Source organism: Chlorocebus sabaeus, chromosome 9 (genome assembly GCF_047675955.1).
Source record: "Chlorocebus sabaeus isolate Y175 chromosome 9, mChlSab1.0.hap1, whole genome shotgun sequence".
NCBI lineage: Eukaryota > Metazoa > Chordata > Mammalia > Primates > Cercopithecidae > Chlorocebus > Chlorocebus sabaeus.
Genome location: NC_132912.1, coordinates 79725135 through 79742371, shown reverse-complemented (window position 1 = coordinate 79742371; position 17237 = coordinate 79725135). Strand labels below are relative to the sequence as shown.

At 42.6% G+C, this 17237-nt stretch overlaps 1 protein-coding gene across 17 annotated transcripts in view; it reads right to left on the bottom strand.

Moving 5' to 3' along the window:
* Positions 1-7157: 7157 nt before the first annotated feature.
* The window catches only part of RHOBTB1 (Rho related BTB domain containing 1), a 132341-nt gene continuing 122261 nt past the window's right edge, over positions 7158-17237 (bottom strand). For 15 of the 17 annotated variants that reach the window (XM_038009189.2, XM_038009194.2, XM_038009203.2 and 12 more), the window contains 4 exons: positions 15966-16116; positions 12679-12767; positions 9903-10008; positions 7158-9372 (listed from right to left, as the gene is read on the bottom strand). In XM_038009189.2, coding sequence (XP_037865117.2) covers positions 9203-9372; positions 9903-10008; positions 12679-12767; positions 15966-16116 — 516 coding nt within the window. In that variant the 3' untranslated portion in view covers positions 7158-9202. The remainder of the gene's footprint in view (positions 9373-9902; positions 10009-12678; positions 12768-15965; positions 16117-17237) is intronic. The other 2 variants (XM_038009206.2, XM_007963347.3) reach the window with 1 other exon arrangement.

The following is a 17237-nucleotide window of genomic DNA, read 5'->3' as shown; positions in this document are numbered from 1 at the left end:
AGGCTGGACTGCAGTGACATGATCTTGGCTCACTGCAACTTTCACCCCCTGGGTACAAGTGATTCTCCCACCTCAGCCTCCCTAGTAGCTGAGACTACAGGTGCCTGACACTATGCCCAGCAAATTTTTGTATTTTTAGTAGAGATGGGGTTTCACCATGTTGGCCAGGCTGGTCTCAAACTTCTGACCTCAGGTGATCCATCTGCTTCAGCCTTCCAAAGTGCTGGGATTATAGGTGTGAGCCACCGCACTCAGCCTTTTAGACAGAAAGGGTTCTGTCTCTCTCCTTTTCTTTCTCTTTTCTTTCTTTTTTTTCTTTCCTCTTTCTCCCTTATTTTCTCTTTCCTTCTTTCTTTTTTTTCTTTTCTTTCTTTCCTATTTCTCTCTCCTTCTCCTTCCTTCCTTCTCTCCTCTCCTCTCTTCCTTCTTTTCCTTCCTTCCTTTCCTTCCTTCCCTTCCTTCCTTTCTTCTTTTCCTTCTGTCCTTCCTTCCTTCCCTCCTTTCCTTCCTTCCTTCCTCCCTCCCTCCGTCCCTTCTTTCCCTCCCTCCTTTCCTTCCTTCCTTCCTTCCTTCCTTCCTTCCTTCCTTCCTTCCTTCCTTCCTTCCTTCCTTCCTTCCTTCCTTCCTTCCTCTCTCCCTCCCTCCTCCTTTTTTTCTTTCTTCTTTTGTCATATGGTAGGTGAAATAAAAATCAGGCAGAAAAACCCATGGAAATCAGGCTGTTGGTATTTAAATACAAGTTTTAAAAGTCTGCCTCCCATTTTTAGTTTTTGATTCATTTCTCATGGACTGATTCTGTGCATGTGTAGGGTGATGATGGGGGTGGTGGAGAACTAGAATTGCCATCCTGGCCTTTTTTAGAAAGAACTTGCTGTAGATCTATAAAATGCTGTGTTGCAGAAATTCGTTTAGGTTCAAGTAAATCATGAAATTTGTTTTGCACAATTTAGAGAAAATTTAATGAGGCCCTTTCAAATAAGCCTTATGTGTATTTGGGGGCAGTACAGATGATTATGTTTTAGGTTCTATAACTCTGAGACATTAATTACAATGAATTTATTTTTTGATCTTTAAATTGATTTTTTTTGTTGTTTTTTTACACAGCGGCAACAGAGGATGCATTTTTTTCATCCATATTTATTTTTTGTGTGCTGATAGTGCACAAAACTTCCATCAGTGTGTCCCATCAAATAGCCTAGGTTGTTCTCAGATTTTCAAAATAGTGGTTAGTGCACAGATCAATCTGAGCTCTTCCGTGGTGTCCTCACATCCTTTTTTTTTTTTTTTTTCCTGGGATGGAGTCTCGCCCTGTCGCCCAGGCTAGAGTGCAGTGACATAATCTCGGCTCACTGCAACCTTTGCCTACCGGGTTCAAGTGATTCTCCTGCCTCAGCCTCCCGAGTAGCTGGGACTACAGGTGCCTGCCACCATGCCTGGCTAATTTTTGTAATTTTGGTAGAGATGGAGTGTCACAATGTTGGCTAGGCTGGTCTCGAACTCCTGACCTCAGGTGATCCGCCCACCTCGGCCTCCCAAAGTGCTGGGACTACAGGCATGATCCACTGGCTGGCCCCTTGCATCCTTTTTAACTTGTCTGGGTGCCCCTCCCCAGCTTCTGTGTTCTTCGGTTTGCGTTTCAGAGTCCATATTGGAGACTCCCATTGCAGGACTCCTCCTACACTGCTGCAGCTACTTTCCCTGCCTCCGGCCTGAAATGCAGGAGTTTCCATTATCCGCTCCCCCTCCGCTGCCTGAGCACTTAGCCGTCGACCACTAGTGCAGGAATATAAAAGCGCCCTCTGTGGCGTAGTCTATACTCCAGAGCACCCCTTGAGACCAGACTGAATGGGGGCTTCCTGGCGTGGCTTTTCACCCTTTCCAGTCTCCCCCTTCCTTACTGGTCTCATGGAAGGGCATTTCCTAAGTAAACCACTTGCCTGGGAATCTTCACCTCAGGCTCTGCTTCTGGGGACCTCACTATCCTCTCCATAAGGAGTGGTTGTGGGAACTAAATAAGACCAATGCAAACAAGGCAGTCATCACAACGCACGGCCATAACATAGACTCAGAAATGTTATTATGATGGTGATGAGTCTCACATCACTTTTTTGGACTCTGGTAGAGTGGTGCCAAGACTTACACCTTTGATCCCTCTGGTTGGCCATGGGAATATTTGAATAAAACGGAAACATTTGAATAAAACTGAAAGAGCATATAAAAGTGCATCTTAACATGCCCGCGACCTTGCCACTGGGGTAACTATGCAAACATAAGCAGAAAAGAGCAAAAGCAACCAGCGGAACAGCATTTGCTGAAAAGACAGTTCACATTAATTTTTCTTTTCTTTTTTTTTTAGATTGTTAAGCCCATTTCTCTAAGAGTTAAAAATTTCAAATGACTACTTATTTTATTATTTATTTATTTATGTATGTATTTATTTTTTGAGACAGAGTCTCACTCTGTTGCCCAGGCTGGAGTGCTGTAGTGCGATCTCAGCTCAATGCAACCTCCGCCTCCGAGGTTCAAGTGATTCTCCTGCCTCAGCCTCCTGAGTAGCTAGGATTACAGGTGCCTGCCACCATGCCTGGCTAATTTTTGTATTTTTGGTAGACATGGGTTTTCGCCATGTTGGCCAAGCTGGTCTTGAACTCCTGGCCTCAAGTGATCTGCCTGCCTCGGCCTCCCAAAGTGCTGGGATTACAGGCTTCAGCCACTGTGCCCGGCTTGACTACTCATTTAAAAAGAAATCTCAGGTATATAAAGTGAAGTGGTATCCTGGTGACAGTGGTAAAGGGGTCCAAACCTGATAATGGGAGAGGGGCTGAGAGAGAAAACACAGTGATTTCAGCACTCTCCATCTAATTAGGTGGTGTGCTCTGTGGAGGGGGGACAGGAAACTAGGAGATAGGGAAGTTTTATGTCCAAGAAATAATTTATCCAGGACTTCCGAGGCAGTTTCAACAATCTCCAAAATTTGTACTGGAAGGTTACTTTTCTTCAGATTTCACATGTGAAATGAAATTAGAAGACATCCTTCAACACATATGCACAAGCTCACTAGGGAATTTTCCCTCCGGCTTTATTAAGGTATAATTGACAAATAAAATTGTACATATTTATAGTGTGTAACGTGATGCTTTGCTATCTGAATACACTGTGACATGATTAAATCAAGCTAGGGAAGCTTTTTAAACGCAGAAAAACAGGCATCTTAGTATTTAGGGAGCTCTTAAGAAGTCACCTTGGCCTCTTGCCTTTCACAAGGGTCAGATGATACAAAAGGCCAAGGCCAGATGGGATGGAATAACTCATTGTAATAGGTAATAACTTTCACAATCAGGGAAGCCTCTTGAAGCCTCTCAGGTGGCAGGAAGCTAAACCTAGTTTCTCTTCTTGCTGGTCAGAGGAACCAGTCTCTGGGCTGGCTCATAGCCTTTCAGATTCTTTGCATGTTGTCTTAGTGCTAAGGTAGGGAAGGATTTTGGTCATTGAATTCGATGTTCCCTTCCCACACATGCCTGTCACCTTGGGAGACTTTGATTCAGTACATCTGGAGTGGGACCTGGAATTCATTTCTATTTTTTCTGAGACATAGTCTCTCTCTGTCACCCAGGCTGGAGTGCAGTGGTGCTATCTTGGCTTACTGCAACCTCTGCCTCCCAGGTTCAAGCAATTTTCCTGCCTCAGTCTGCTGAGTAGCTGGGATTACAGGTGTGCACCACCACACCTGGTTAATTTTTGTAGTTTTAGTAGAGACAGGGTTTCACCATGTTGGCCAGGCTGGTCTCAAACTCCTGACCTCAAGTGATCTGACTGCCTTGGTCTCCCAAAGTGCTGGGATTGCGGGAGTGAGCCACCATGCCCAGCTTGGAATTCATTTTTAGATCTGGACCCCAGGGCATGTACAAGAAGGCTCACTGTAGGGCCAAGGAATGGGAATTGGCTAGTGGTTCTATTACCAGTTGAATGGAGGAATCACATGGGGTAGATGCCGCCTATGGGAGGCTAGGCAGCCCTGGGGAGCCATGGACTAGATGCACACATTGTAAAATGGCTAGATTTCCAGAACAGTGTGGAGTCAGAAAAGTAGATAGAAGAAAATTTGCTATGTAACACCATTTGTGTAACAATTATGAACATGAAACAACACTGTGTATAAAGAAACCCACATGTTTAAAGACATACATTGAACAGAAGATGGGAGTGGGTATTTTGGAAGAAAGAGAAAATATAAAAAGAGAGGGCCTTGTGTTGACTGAGGATGACAATGTGACAAGCACTGAGAAGCATGGCTAACTAGACTTTTTGCATCCAACCCTCAAGAAAAGAAGGAAAAAAATGATTGGGAGAGTGAAGACGAATTGCTCCTGAGTCAATCAGTGGTTCAGCCAAGCTCAGCCCTGAGGTGGGCTGGCTTTACTTAATAGAGAACGTGGAGGCCCTAGTGAGGGCAAATGTTCTCTTAGAAAGGGTCACCCTTTCTTCTTTTCTCCCACCACCCACCTTTCCGTCCAGCCCATTATTATTAATAACAATAATTATTTACCTTATCACAGCTCTTATTTTCTAATTGTGAAACCACTGTCATGAAGCACTAAAGCAGCAACGTCAGCATTTGGTTGAAGAGACTGGCAGGAAAAGACCACACTGCTCTGTTCTGCAACATGCATCTCTCTTGGATTTTTGACCTTGGTTTTGGCCTAGAAAACCAAGGTCAAAAATGCTGAGCACACAGGTTCCATTTCATCTGTTTTTCACTTCCATTCACTAAGTACTTACTATGTCCAAGATATTTGGCATATGGGTGCCTTACCTGAATCATCTCATTTAACTTGTACTGAAAACAGTGATATCTGTTCCCATTCTCTAGATGACTAAAGCTTAGAGAAGTTATGTATCTTTTCACATGACAGTTGAACTTAACCTTCCAGGGAACTATCACCCCAATTGGGACTACCATGAATCATCAAATCAAAGGAGATATATATATATATATATATATATATATATATATATATATATATATAACCATATTGGAAGGGAATTTTAAGAATAGTCAGACTTTGGTTGGCATCCAAGTGGAAAGAAATGAACCAATTCTGTCCTCACTGATTGCCTGTAACATCTAACCATTCTTGTATTTGGGATTGAGAACATATTCAAAGAACTTAAATACTCCTTCGAAGCATGAGGCCACATTTAGGTAACACCCATTTCATCTATGTTCTGTTGGAAATCCATGTCACTGTGGAAACTGAACGACAGGAGAGGCAGGTCGCTTCACGTTTGCTACTGTCGTTGATAATGCTTTCATGTCTGTAGATATCAACTGCATGATTGCTTGGTTTCCACCCAAGAGTTACCTGTTCATAAATTACTTTCATATTTCATAGGCTACAGTCTGTAAATATCTAACTGATGAGCACCTGTATATCAGCCCAGTAAAAAACTATGCATCTAAATGGCTCAAGTAAAAATATCCAATTTAGAAGCACTGTCAGCATGGGAGAATTTTCTAATGCAGCCAAGGGGTATAGCATTACTTCTACAGAAATGTAGCTTTTAAAGAAGGTCACTAGTATTGCTACCCCAGTGTCTTCACTTCTAAGTCTAAACCTTTCATGATGCATATATCACCTGTTTCCTAATTGGAAATTCAAGAAAGCAGTCTTCATCATAAAATAAATTACGTCGAGGGATATGCAGTAATCTCTCGACTTAATTTAGCACTTTGAAATAAATAATATATCCATGACTCACAGTGTTTAATTCAATTCTGTGTCTTTCCTCAGTAGTCCTTTCCCTCCCTCCCTTTCTCCTTTTTTTTCTTTTTTTTTTAAATTGCCCTTTTCTTCATTATGCTGCTTCTGGTTACACACACATACATGTACAACACAAATGCATTCTCCCTGGCTAACTTTTACCTTTACGACTTTTATGCAATAGTCACATTCTTCTAGAAAAGAGAAACTATTGCTATTTGCCCTCCAGCATCCAACTAGGAGATCTCTGTCTGTCTATCATCTATCTATCTATCTATCTCTGTGCCAATTAAAAAAAATACCCAATTCATGAAAAGGGCTGGCAAATCTTCAGCTTGCAGATAAGCATTCATTCAGAAGTGTTGAACTCATAAAACTGTTTCCAAACTCAAGATTCACTTTGTTTTTTTCCTCTGACTAGTAGTATTTCTTCTGCCTAGCCAGTGTCATAGTGATGAAAAACGGAATTTTGACAACTAATATACCATACATTGGAAGCAAGCATGAAAAAACCTCTTAGAAACATTGGACATTTTGCTTCTGAGTGTCCATAATGAAAATATTTGAGTTCCATTTAGACCAGCAGTATCTGTGGTTCTCAAAATGCCAGTGTAGGAAACTTTGCTGAAGTTATATAAAAGAAAAAGAATGCCAACATAAGGTGCTGACATCCCTGATGATTTGCCAGACATTACTCCCAGAAACTTAGACCACGACTTTCTACAGGGAAGAAGAAACTGGTATGCTTTATGTAATAGGTGCCACGACTGGGACCACCCACCTCTGAAAGGTAGAAAGGTGTTGGGAATCTCATTATCTTCCTTTCACGGCTATTTCTTACAGTGGTCAGCACCTTCCCATAGAGTTATACGTAGCCTGTCACTCAGAAAAGCCCCTCAGTGAAATCTCACTGGAGACTTTCTTCCCTCTGAGCTTGGGTAAACACTATATTACCTAGAAGTCCAGAAATTGTCCAGACATTTTCACAAAGGCTTTCTCAGACCTGCTTTTCAAGAAACTTTTCCTGAACTCAGCAACTCAGACCTATCACTTAACTGCTGGTGGAAATTATCTAAACCGAGATTATGCTAAGTCCTTTAGGATAGTTGTAGTTTCTCCCCCTGCCCCCTACCCGGCCCCGGGCAGCACTATGTCTAGTGACATACTGTGTTAGCCAAGAACAAAGCGCCAGGCACTTCATTTACATTATGACACTGGAATCTCTGCTGACACCACCAAATACAAAAATGACAAGTCATTCAAGCTTCTTTGTTACTGGAGCATGCACAAGCTCCCATGATCCAGCACCCTCAACGTTTTGATTGATAGTTTAAAAAGAAGCTGTTAAATTACACACACAATATGATGTCTGTCCTTAAAACAAAACTGGAGGCATTTTATAGCTAAACAATTTTATTGGCTTTTTGTGAAATAAAAAACACACAAGAAACCACCATGGTTAAAGGCCATAATCAGCATCAACCAAATGAACCAGCCACTTGGTTACAGCAGCTGATAACAACACCAGTGGATATTATTGCTTATACCCCAAGTTCATTTATACATCCATTACATTTTGGCAAGATTACAATCAAATGGGAGCTTTGGTTGTAAAAATTCAACTATGACTACTCATTGAAAACTCAACTTCTACCATTTTATGATGGGATACATGTCAATTCTTCTGCATCTTGACATTTATCCTCTCCTGTCTCCTTTCTCCTTCCATTAATAAGATGTACAAGCCTACTGAAAAAAATTAAGGTGGATGCATTTGTAACTATCCTTCCTCTGCTGCCTCCTCTTTTGTCATGACAAGGTGCTGCATTTCTGGGCCTCTCCCAGGATCTTCTATCTGGTGTGTTTCCACTGCCAGTAATAAATGCCCGTCTGTAATCTAGATAGATTTTCAAATGCATATGGCTGTCAACATTGGGGTTTGGACTTAACTGTCTCATTTCCATCTTCTGAAAAGCTAGAAGAAAAAATAAAAATAAAAACAAAATCAACAGCCCTTGGCATTGGTAACTTGACCTCCCAACAGAATGAGCCCCATCCGCTGCCACATAACATCCCATGGCAGGTGTGGAGCTGTGGCCTCGAAATGCCCTCTGTGTGTGTATGTGTGCTGTCACATTTTACTTTGCAGAGAAGCAATGACTGACTGCCTCACAAAAGCTCCCCTGCTCTCACACTTCCTAGTTTAACACTGAAAACTCAGAATGAGAAAGAGTCAGAACTAACTCACAATAGCACCATTTCCTAGACTCTTGGAATGAGATTCCTTTCCGTGTAGGAGAACGCAGGCGCCCAGCCTCCAGCTGTGTGCTTTCACAGGCTCCCAATGCATTTCAGCAGAAGTGGGTGGTCTGCCTTAGCCTACTTCTGCAGAAACATGAATTTTCCCTGGGAAGAGTTAAAAATATGGGTCTTACAAAGTGAAGTTGGCCACAGGTGAGAAGCCTGAGGAAGCCTGTTTCTGGTGGTGAGATGTGACAAGCCTGTAGATGGCAGGAGGGAGTCCAGGGACCTTTTCCCTTGCCCATCTCAATTCAAGTCAGTGAAGAATCTGCATGCAGAAGCATGGCAAGTTCAAGGAATACTGAGAGACGTAAACCCTAATACAGCAATCGGAACACCAGCGCGCTAACGGTATCTTACGTATTCAGGTCCACCAGTGAGTTTGCCCTGGATAATGTTGGGATTTAATAAGCCCTTCTAATGATTATAAAGATTATCCTCTTGCAACTAGACATTGGAAACAACAGAATATTTGATATCACTATATTTTACATGGCACATATAACCATATAATTACCAGCACTTAACACGGCAAATATTGTAAATACACATTCTTGGAGTTGACTTTGTAATTACACCGATGTTATTCAACAGAACAAAGATTAAACACTCTCTAATTTGCACTTTGGGGGATTTCAGTCCCCTCCTTCCCTTCACAACAAAAGGATAACCCTCTAATTACGTAATAATGCTCGGTGGTCATGTGGGCAAAGAGAATCACAGGGTGACTTCATAGTCAATTGTGGCCTGTAAAATAAAGTAATACACAGTATTTTCATTTCAACAAAATACAAGAGACCATATAAAAATATTTTCCAATTTGGAATCAGAAACATGAAAGCTGGATTTTTTTTCTTTGTATAAAAAGAAACAAAATAACAGACTAAAGTTTATTAAGCCTCCTAACAAAAAAAATATACATATCAGTTTAAGGAATGCAGTGAGAGTCAGCTTCCCTTTTTGTCCAGGCTCATTGATGGTGAGCTTGTGCTTTGATCCTAACAAAGATAAATGCACAAAAGTGGAGGAAGGTCAGTGTCTGAAACCTGAACTATGTCGTATCTCTAACAAGACGAATTTTACAGTAGTGCTTTGAAAAGTGGTGGATCAGATTACCGATTTTTTTTTTCTCTTCCTCTTCAGGCCACTGCTGGAGATGAATTCCAGAAGCACCACTTTCGTCTCGAGTGATGCTTATTTAGTGCAATATCTTCCTTCTCTCGTTCCCTTTTCACACGTTGGTAGTGATCTTCTTCCTTCAGGTACCACACAGGGGGCCAGCGGTGCCGCTCGAAGTATTCCTGGTTGTCTGGTGAAGGAAAGAATCAGACCATAAGACCTGCAGCTCATTGACGCTTTTTACGTGCTAGGCCTTGAGCTTAAAGCTTCTCGAATATTCTCTCAAAAACGTGATGTGGCAGGGACTGTGATTAGGGTCATTTGCAAAAAGTAACACTGTTTTGAGAGGAAGAATCTCTTGCCTGTAGTCATGCGGCTGGGCACAGAGAACCTGAACCCAGGACCACCTGATTTGAGAGTCTAAGCCTGCTCCTAAGCTTGCCTCCCTAAATAAGGGGAAGCCCCCGACCTCTGCGCTCTCTGCAACAGGGCACCATGGACTCCAGCCCAGCCAACTCCCCTCAGCATCAAGTTCTTCAAAGAGAATTCCCAGCCTTCTATTCTTTATGTCATCTCACATGAATATGTGACCACCAGCTAGTCTCAAGGAATTATCCATGAGCTGCCTGCTGACTGTGTTCCTTTCCAGGGACATAGAAGGTAAAAGCTTCCATGAGAGGTGAGGAGAGCTGGATGAATGGGGGCTTCGCACAGTCTCACCTGCAGATTTTGATTTGATTTCCTTGCGGAACTTGGAGCATACACTGTTGTAGTTGGTGCAGATGTGGTGCAAACACCAGGCGGCCAACTGGTGGGCATTGTGAAACTGCAGAAAAGTGAGCAAAAGGAGGGTAAGATTCTATTTTTTAAAAGGGGCTACAAAGAAATTGGGGAAGCCATCGTAAGGATGAAAATAAATGAAAGGCTTATATAACTAATTTGGTAAACCTCTTGTTTTGACCTCAATGTTTTGACTTTGGTCATGGCCCTGATGCCAGCCAATGTAGTGCTGGGCACACCCCTCCCTTCCCCACTGTCCTAGGTGCACCAAAAATAATTGCTGTATCAAATCACGAGCTTAAAGTATGCCTCGCCCTCTCACCCTCCCCTGCCACCTGGCCCTCTAGTGCTAAGCAACCGTGGCCTCTGGAAGACACCAGCCCACAGCAGAAAGCAGCGATGTCATCTCTGTTTAAGGAAGCCTCGGCAATGGAATACTTCGTGTCGCATGTCAGGGCTCAGCTTGCTGGGGCCAAGATCCGAAAGAGGAGACTGCAGAATGTGTGACTGTCCTATACCTGTCCTTTGGTTACATAAGAAGAGCAGGCAGTATGGGCAGGGTGGACAGATCCAGATACTTCACCCTTCCTTTCTAAGCAATGCTCAGGAAGGTGGCAGCTGAGGTAGCTATGATTGAAAAATACGAGATGCTCAAAACTCGACTGTCAACTCCCCCATTCCCTCTCCAGACCTGGCGGGCCTGCCGTGATCCCTCACTCTTTCCGTCTGTGCCCTTCTCTGACATCCCTTCTGTTGTCTGTCACTCTTGATGTTTCTTTGGTCAGGTGGAACCTTAGAACCTACAGCATGCTTCCTCTGCAGCCCTGTATCTCCACTGTGAGGCCAAAAGCCAGAGATCTCAGAAACCCACTCGAGGGACTCATTGAAAATCACAACCCAAACATCAGAGACAGTTTTAGCTGGTGCTTCCAACTTCTCTTGCTGTTAGATTTCTCTCTGAAAACAAGACTAGGGCAGTGTTCCGCCGGGTGGGCTTGTTCCAGCTTGAAAGAGCCAATTGTGTGCATTTCTTCCCTACTTTGAGTTTAGTGACTTCATATGCTATAATCAGCCATGATGGGAGTATTTATATAATAGAAATTGGCAAATGTAACAGATTAGGGTCCCACTTGCCCCCAAGCTGACTGTTAAAACACTTACTAGCACATCACTGGGTTAGGGTCTAATGGACGAGCTAAGACATGAAAGAATCCATCCTAAGCTCGTCCTGCCAAGGCTTGTCAGGGCTTAGCAATAATCATATTATTTCCTTGTAGTGGGTATGTGTGGGGGTAAGGTGGGAACACAGTGCAACAAACAGACACAGACACAATTGCAAATCATTCCCTCAAGTGAGTGGTCTCGATATGAAATTCCGGATCATTACATTTTTCTCTAGGAGGAATACTTGCTGGAGTGAGTACAAGTTATAAACCATCCCCCAGAACTGTTTCAAAAGACCCTAAATTCCAAGTGTGGACAACCAGTTTTGATGGGGGCTTGCTGATTCGATTGCATTAGATGTCTACTCTCAGTTTCAATGTAATCCCTAATTGGATTTTAATAATTTGTATTTGTGTCTGTTTCCTTTACTTGCCTATGATTGCCCTGGGGCAGAGGATCTACCATTTATATGTACACGTCCTTTGCCTAGGGCAGTGCCTGGTATTTGGGGAGAAAAACAACAAATATTTGCTGAATGCTAAGTCAAAATGAATCGGTCGCTGTAAAGTTCAATTCCGCCTTTTCTCCCTTTTGCACCCGAGTCATCTCCTTTGGCCACAGTAGGAAGGGCCTGAGCAGCACCTGCTAGATGCCACCTCCTCTCCCTAAAACCACCTCCTTTCCCTTGATTGAGAAATATTGATTTAAATGGACTGACATAAGACTTAGTAAGCCATTGTCTTAACGGAAAGAGGCAGCACAGGAAGCCAAACCCAACAGGCTGAAGAAAAGACAGAGGAATTTATTCTTAGTTCCCTCAGAGTGTAAATTCATTGTTAATCAGCCTATGCCAGGGACTAGAAAATTCTGCAGATGTGCCTGGCATTCTAAGAGGGCTTACACTCTTCAGTGCTCGCTCTTGAACATTCTCTCCCACTTGATTCTCAAAATAATCTGTAAGGTTGGTAGGATGCAAACTGTCATCCCATTTCCTGTGGATGAGGAAAGTGAGGCAGAGTTTAGCTTGTGCTTTGAGGAAGTTACTCCATGGTGAAGCTGAAGCTGAATCTTGGACCTTCTCTGGAAGAAGACGGCAAGTCTGTATTGGGATTATGTTATTACAATCTGAATATTAGCAACTACTGACTTTAGAAAACTCCAGGACAGCTGTAGTGAGATGTTCATTAACAGAGGGTCATTGCAGGGCTTCACAGGATTCTAGAAACTGTCTGTGCTTGGCCAAATACATGGCCAATAATTCAAAGAAGGAGGAGAGACAAAACCTCCCCCAAGTGGTTCTCCCACATGTGAAGCTGGTGCCTTAGGTGACAATGGGACTGGTGTGGGGACCGTGTTGTTTATTCAAATGAAGCCCAGCAGGCTGAATGGTATGTGAAAGGTAAAACTCTCAGATCTTCTTAGTGTACACAGGGGGCCTCTGTGACTCAGTGGTGACATCATTATTTAGACAGATGCAACAATGGAATGTTTTATCAGCATTAAATGAACTGATTGAACACACTTAAAAGGTGAAAAGCAAACTGATACAAACCTGAGCCAATTCCAAGTAAGAGAGCACTTCTCCGTCAATGCCCACGCCACTCATTGCGGCCTTGGTCAACTCCTGAACGGCATGCTGTTCTGGGGAAGAAAAAGGGGGCCGGAGAATGTTAAACCATGCCCTGCAAGCCAGGTAGCTTGCCTGGAGGGTTGGTCTGGGACCACTTACGAAGGGAGGAAATGTGGGACACAGCTCTGGGCAGCCATCTGAATTAAATCCAGAAGCTGCTCTGATGTGTGGTCTTTCACTACTTGGGGTTCTGGTGCCAGCCACTTCACCCACACCTCTGGGGACTCTTGTTCATGGCTCTAAAATAGCCAGAATCCTCCAGACCTGCAATGTTCTGTGCAGGATGGTAACTCCTGGCCACACGAGACTATTTAAATTTAAATTACTTGAAATGAAATGAAATTAAAAGTTCAGCTCCTCATTCACACTAGCCACAGTAAGTGCTCAACAGCCACATGTGGCCACTGTTTGGACCATCCAGATATGAAATGCTTTCATCACTGCAGAAGGTTCTACTGGATGGAGTGGCTCTAAACACTCTAGCACCTTCCTAGAGTCCTCTAGACTTTAGACACGCTCCAGTTTGACAGTTTCCCCACTCACATCACCACAATCCTTAATACCCCTGACAGTGAAGAGGTTGAATGACACAGGAATGAGTCTATTCGAGGAATTAAAAATGTGATTGCGTACATCTGTCTCAACAGCTACAGATGGTGACGTATTGTTCAGCCTCTTGGATTCTAAAGACTGGGGAGACCCGCAGTCCGAAGTAACAAAAATGCAGTAGGGAGAGCCATTTCTGCTTGGGAGCTTGAGTCCAAGGATTCCAAGCTGAATTTACATTGTGGCCTGAAGCTAAGACATCTCTTTCCTTTGTAAAGGCTGTTGCCTGCCTCTGAGACTGACATGTGAGGGTACAGCCTTGGCTCAGCATTTCTAGGTCTTTGACATTGATGTCATCCGTAGCACTGCATTTGTTTTTCTAATCCAGCACATTGTCTAAATCATGCTTACTTTCTGCTCCAGCTCTGCATGCTTACCGGTCAGTATGCCTATATCTGGTCAATATAGTATCGGGAATGGAATGATTTCTTTGGCACAAACCTCCTCACCTGGATTGAACTATTTGGAACTAAACTGCCCAGAGAAGTCATCTGGGCTTTGTCGTTTTAAGTAACTGCAACATTTCCTGACATTTATTTAACACGGGCGCACAAAGCATCGTCACTAGAAACTGATTTTTAAACACTATTTAAACACCATTTAGAAACTGATTTTCTAAACACTCTACACTAGACAGTACAAAGCAAATACTATAAAGGATTAAAGGAATCATCTTGGGAAGCTGTATATTAAATAATCGTAACAGTAACAACAGCATTTAATAACTAAACTAATTGTTCATAGAAGTCTAGAGTTCACACAAAAAGCTTTATTTGGGTCAGTTAAAAAAAAAAATTTCATGGAGAAATCAATCCCATGTTTTCATTGCCAGACTTAACATTTAAGCAAAAATGGTACTAGTCTGAGATTGATCACAAACCTTGTTGGGCAGATTTGGCTCCAAATTACTTTTGACAATTTCAAAAATAAAATAAAAATTTATCCTCAGGACTAATGTCATAAAACCTGTGGATAGTGAGATGGCTTGGAACCCATGTTTCTGAAGAAAGTAATTGCCCACTGAAGCCTCCCAGAGTCAGTATTTAAAAAAACTAGCACCCTCTTTTGGATCTATTAGGTATATTGGTTAAAAAACAGTTTTTAAAAATAAATCTAATATTGATGCCTCAACTCGCTATTTCTATCCAACAACTGGGGAGGAAGTAGGACAAAGAGAGGACTTTGATCTCCAGGTGGTTGTGTGTAGTAGAAGCCTAGAGGACAGAGAAAATAATCTTTTTTTTTTTTCTTTTTTGAGACAGAGTTTCGCTCTCCTTGCCCAGGCTGGAGTGCAATGGTGCAATCTTGGCTCACCGCAACCTCTGCCTCCTGGTTTCAAGCGATTCTCCTGCCTCAGCCTCCCGAGTAGCTGGGATTACAGGCATGTGCCACCACGCATGGCTAATTTTGTATTTTTTTTAGTAGAGACGGGGTTTCTCCATGTTGGTCAGGCTGGTCTCGAACTCCCGATCTCAGGTGATTCGCCCACCTCGGCCTCCCAAAGTGCTGGGATACAGGCGTGAGCCACCATGCCCGGCCTATCCTTTATTTTTTCTAAAGACATTGCCAGAAAGTCAAGTGCAGATAGGACTGGTTGGTTTGTTCATACACTCATCTTCATTCATTCAATTGTTCAACAAATATTTATCGAAAGCTAATATGCTCAGGCACTCAGAAGAAAGGCCAGTGAACAAGACAGGCACTGTTTATTTCTGCTTTGATGGTTAATAGGAATCAACTAAACAGTGTTAAACACCCAGCTTGCGACTCAACACCTCTGGTGTAAAGTGAATGAGGCTGAAGATCTGAATTCCAGAGACAGGCATTTAAGTGCATATATCCTATACAGACCTGCTTCAGCTTCCCAACTGAACAAATCTAGAAATGATACATAAAATTTTGTGAAGTTAAGCCAAGTTTCCCTTTTTTCTCTTTCTCCCAAAATGAACTTGACAATGTCAGAACATTTTCTAAAATAGCTTTAAGAAAACCACTTACATAATGCTTACTATGTGCCAGACGCTGTTCTAAGGACTTTATATTTTAACTCATTTAATCTTCAAAACAGCTCTATGGCTGAATAATATTAGCCCCATTTTAAAGAACGAGAAAGCTGAGACACAGAGCGAAGGTTACAGGACAAAGTCACCTGGTCTGTAAATGGTGGAGTCAGGGCTTGATCTTAGGCAATCTGGCTCTGTCATCTGTTTTCCTAAACAGTGCATCTACCGCCTTCTTAAAGACTGTGTCTATGCAGTTATTATGGAGATAATGTTGACAAAATAGTATTATTTCAAACTCTGGGGTGCACAAATGACTCAGCATGCATACAGTGTGTGCCTCAAGGGCCGGGGTCATGCATTACTCACCTTCATAGCTGTATCACCTAACAGGGTCCACCACAGAGTGGGTGCTTAAGGAGTATTTGTTGAATTGAATTGGGCTGTCTGATGTAATTTGATTAGTTCATATCATTCTACACAAGACAGTCCTATTTTGAGTGATAAAAAATCAACTTTTATTCTCTGTAAACATATTTTTATTTAAATGTGATTTTGGATAAATATGACAGACACTGCATGGCCCTGAGTCATCAGCCTTACCTGCAAGTGCAACCAAGTGTGGCAGGCAAAATCTGTTTGCCAAGGCAATTAATTCCAGCGGGTCCAGATCCAAGTTAGGAGACAACTGCTTGGTATAGAGATAATCCAATACTGCTTGCATTGATATCTTGTTTATGTTCGGGAGATACACCTGAAATGTTATACAAAAAACTAAATTCTGCTGCAGAAAGCAGGGAGTGGGCACATTTTCAGGCTATGCTGCTTATAAATATCCTGTGTGACTTGATATTGGCGAGTGTTGGACACCTGCTTTGAGGCTGTGCATAGGAATCTTTCTGTATTTATGACTTTAAACATAATGGTTTGATTTGTAGATGACAAAAGAGTGGAGCTGCCTGACACAGCCTGATGTGGAATTTTTAAATGACTATTTGGACTTATAAATCAGACAAATGGGCTGGAAATGTATGATAACATTAGGGGCCCTCATGCCAAACACCTTGTAATACTCTATTGTGGGGAAAGAAATCTCCTAGCAACATGACAGGTGTTGGGGGGAGCTGCAAACCACACTGTTGCTGACACGATGGAGCCTAGCTCTCCAAGATGTCAAAACAGAGGATGAGGCTGAGCAACCACCCTAGCTGCCACAGTGACCAGCTTGATTTTGACATTCTGTCAGTATATGCACAATATATTACAATGTACTACATAACGTATACACTTCATTATTTTTTCCTACAACCACATGGATTCAGAACTACTGGAACATTATCAGTTATCAGTAGATTCAGAGAATCCAAAGGAGTCCTTGCTTAGGACTTCCAGGGGAGTATGACTGGGTACAGGTGAACTGTCCCCTGTAGGATTCCCACAGTCTCCTTCATGAGTGCCTGCAGTTGTCCATATAAATGCATGCTAGAGCTTGCTAGAGAGCCAGGCACTGCCTGGGAGGTGGAAAGCTGGAGAGGTGGGCATGGATTAATGGAGATGTACACTGTGTAGCAGCTACTCTTTATTTTAGGTCTCTAACTCCATGAGACACGCCCTGGAGTAGTTCAGAACTGTACCACTTGGATTATTGGAATACCGACAGTTACAAATATTAATCGTAATTGAAGGCATCCTAGGCACAGGCACTGCACTAAGCTTTCCACACACATTCTTTAATTTGACGCTTATATCTGCCCTAGAGAGAAGAGACTTACTTTTGCCATTCTACAGAAAAGGAAATGGAGGTTCAAGGAGGTTCATTTAAATCTTGTGTCCAAGGTCACAGAGCTAGGAAGCGGTGACTGGGATTTAAACCCA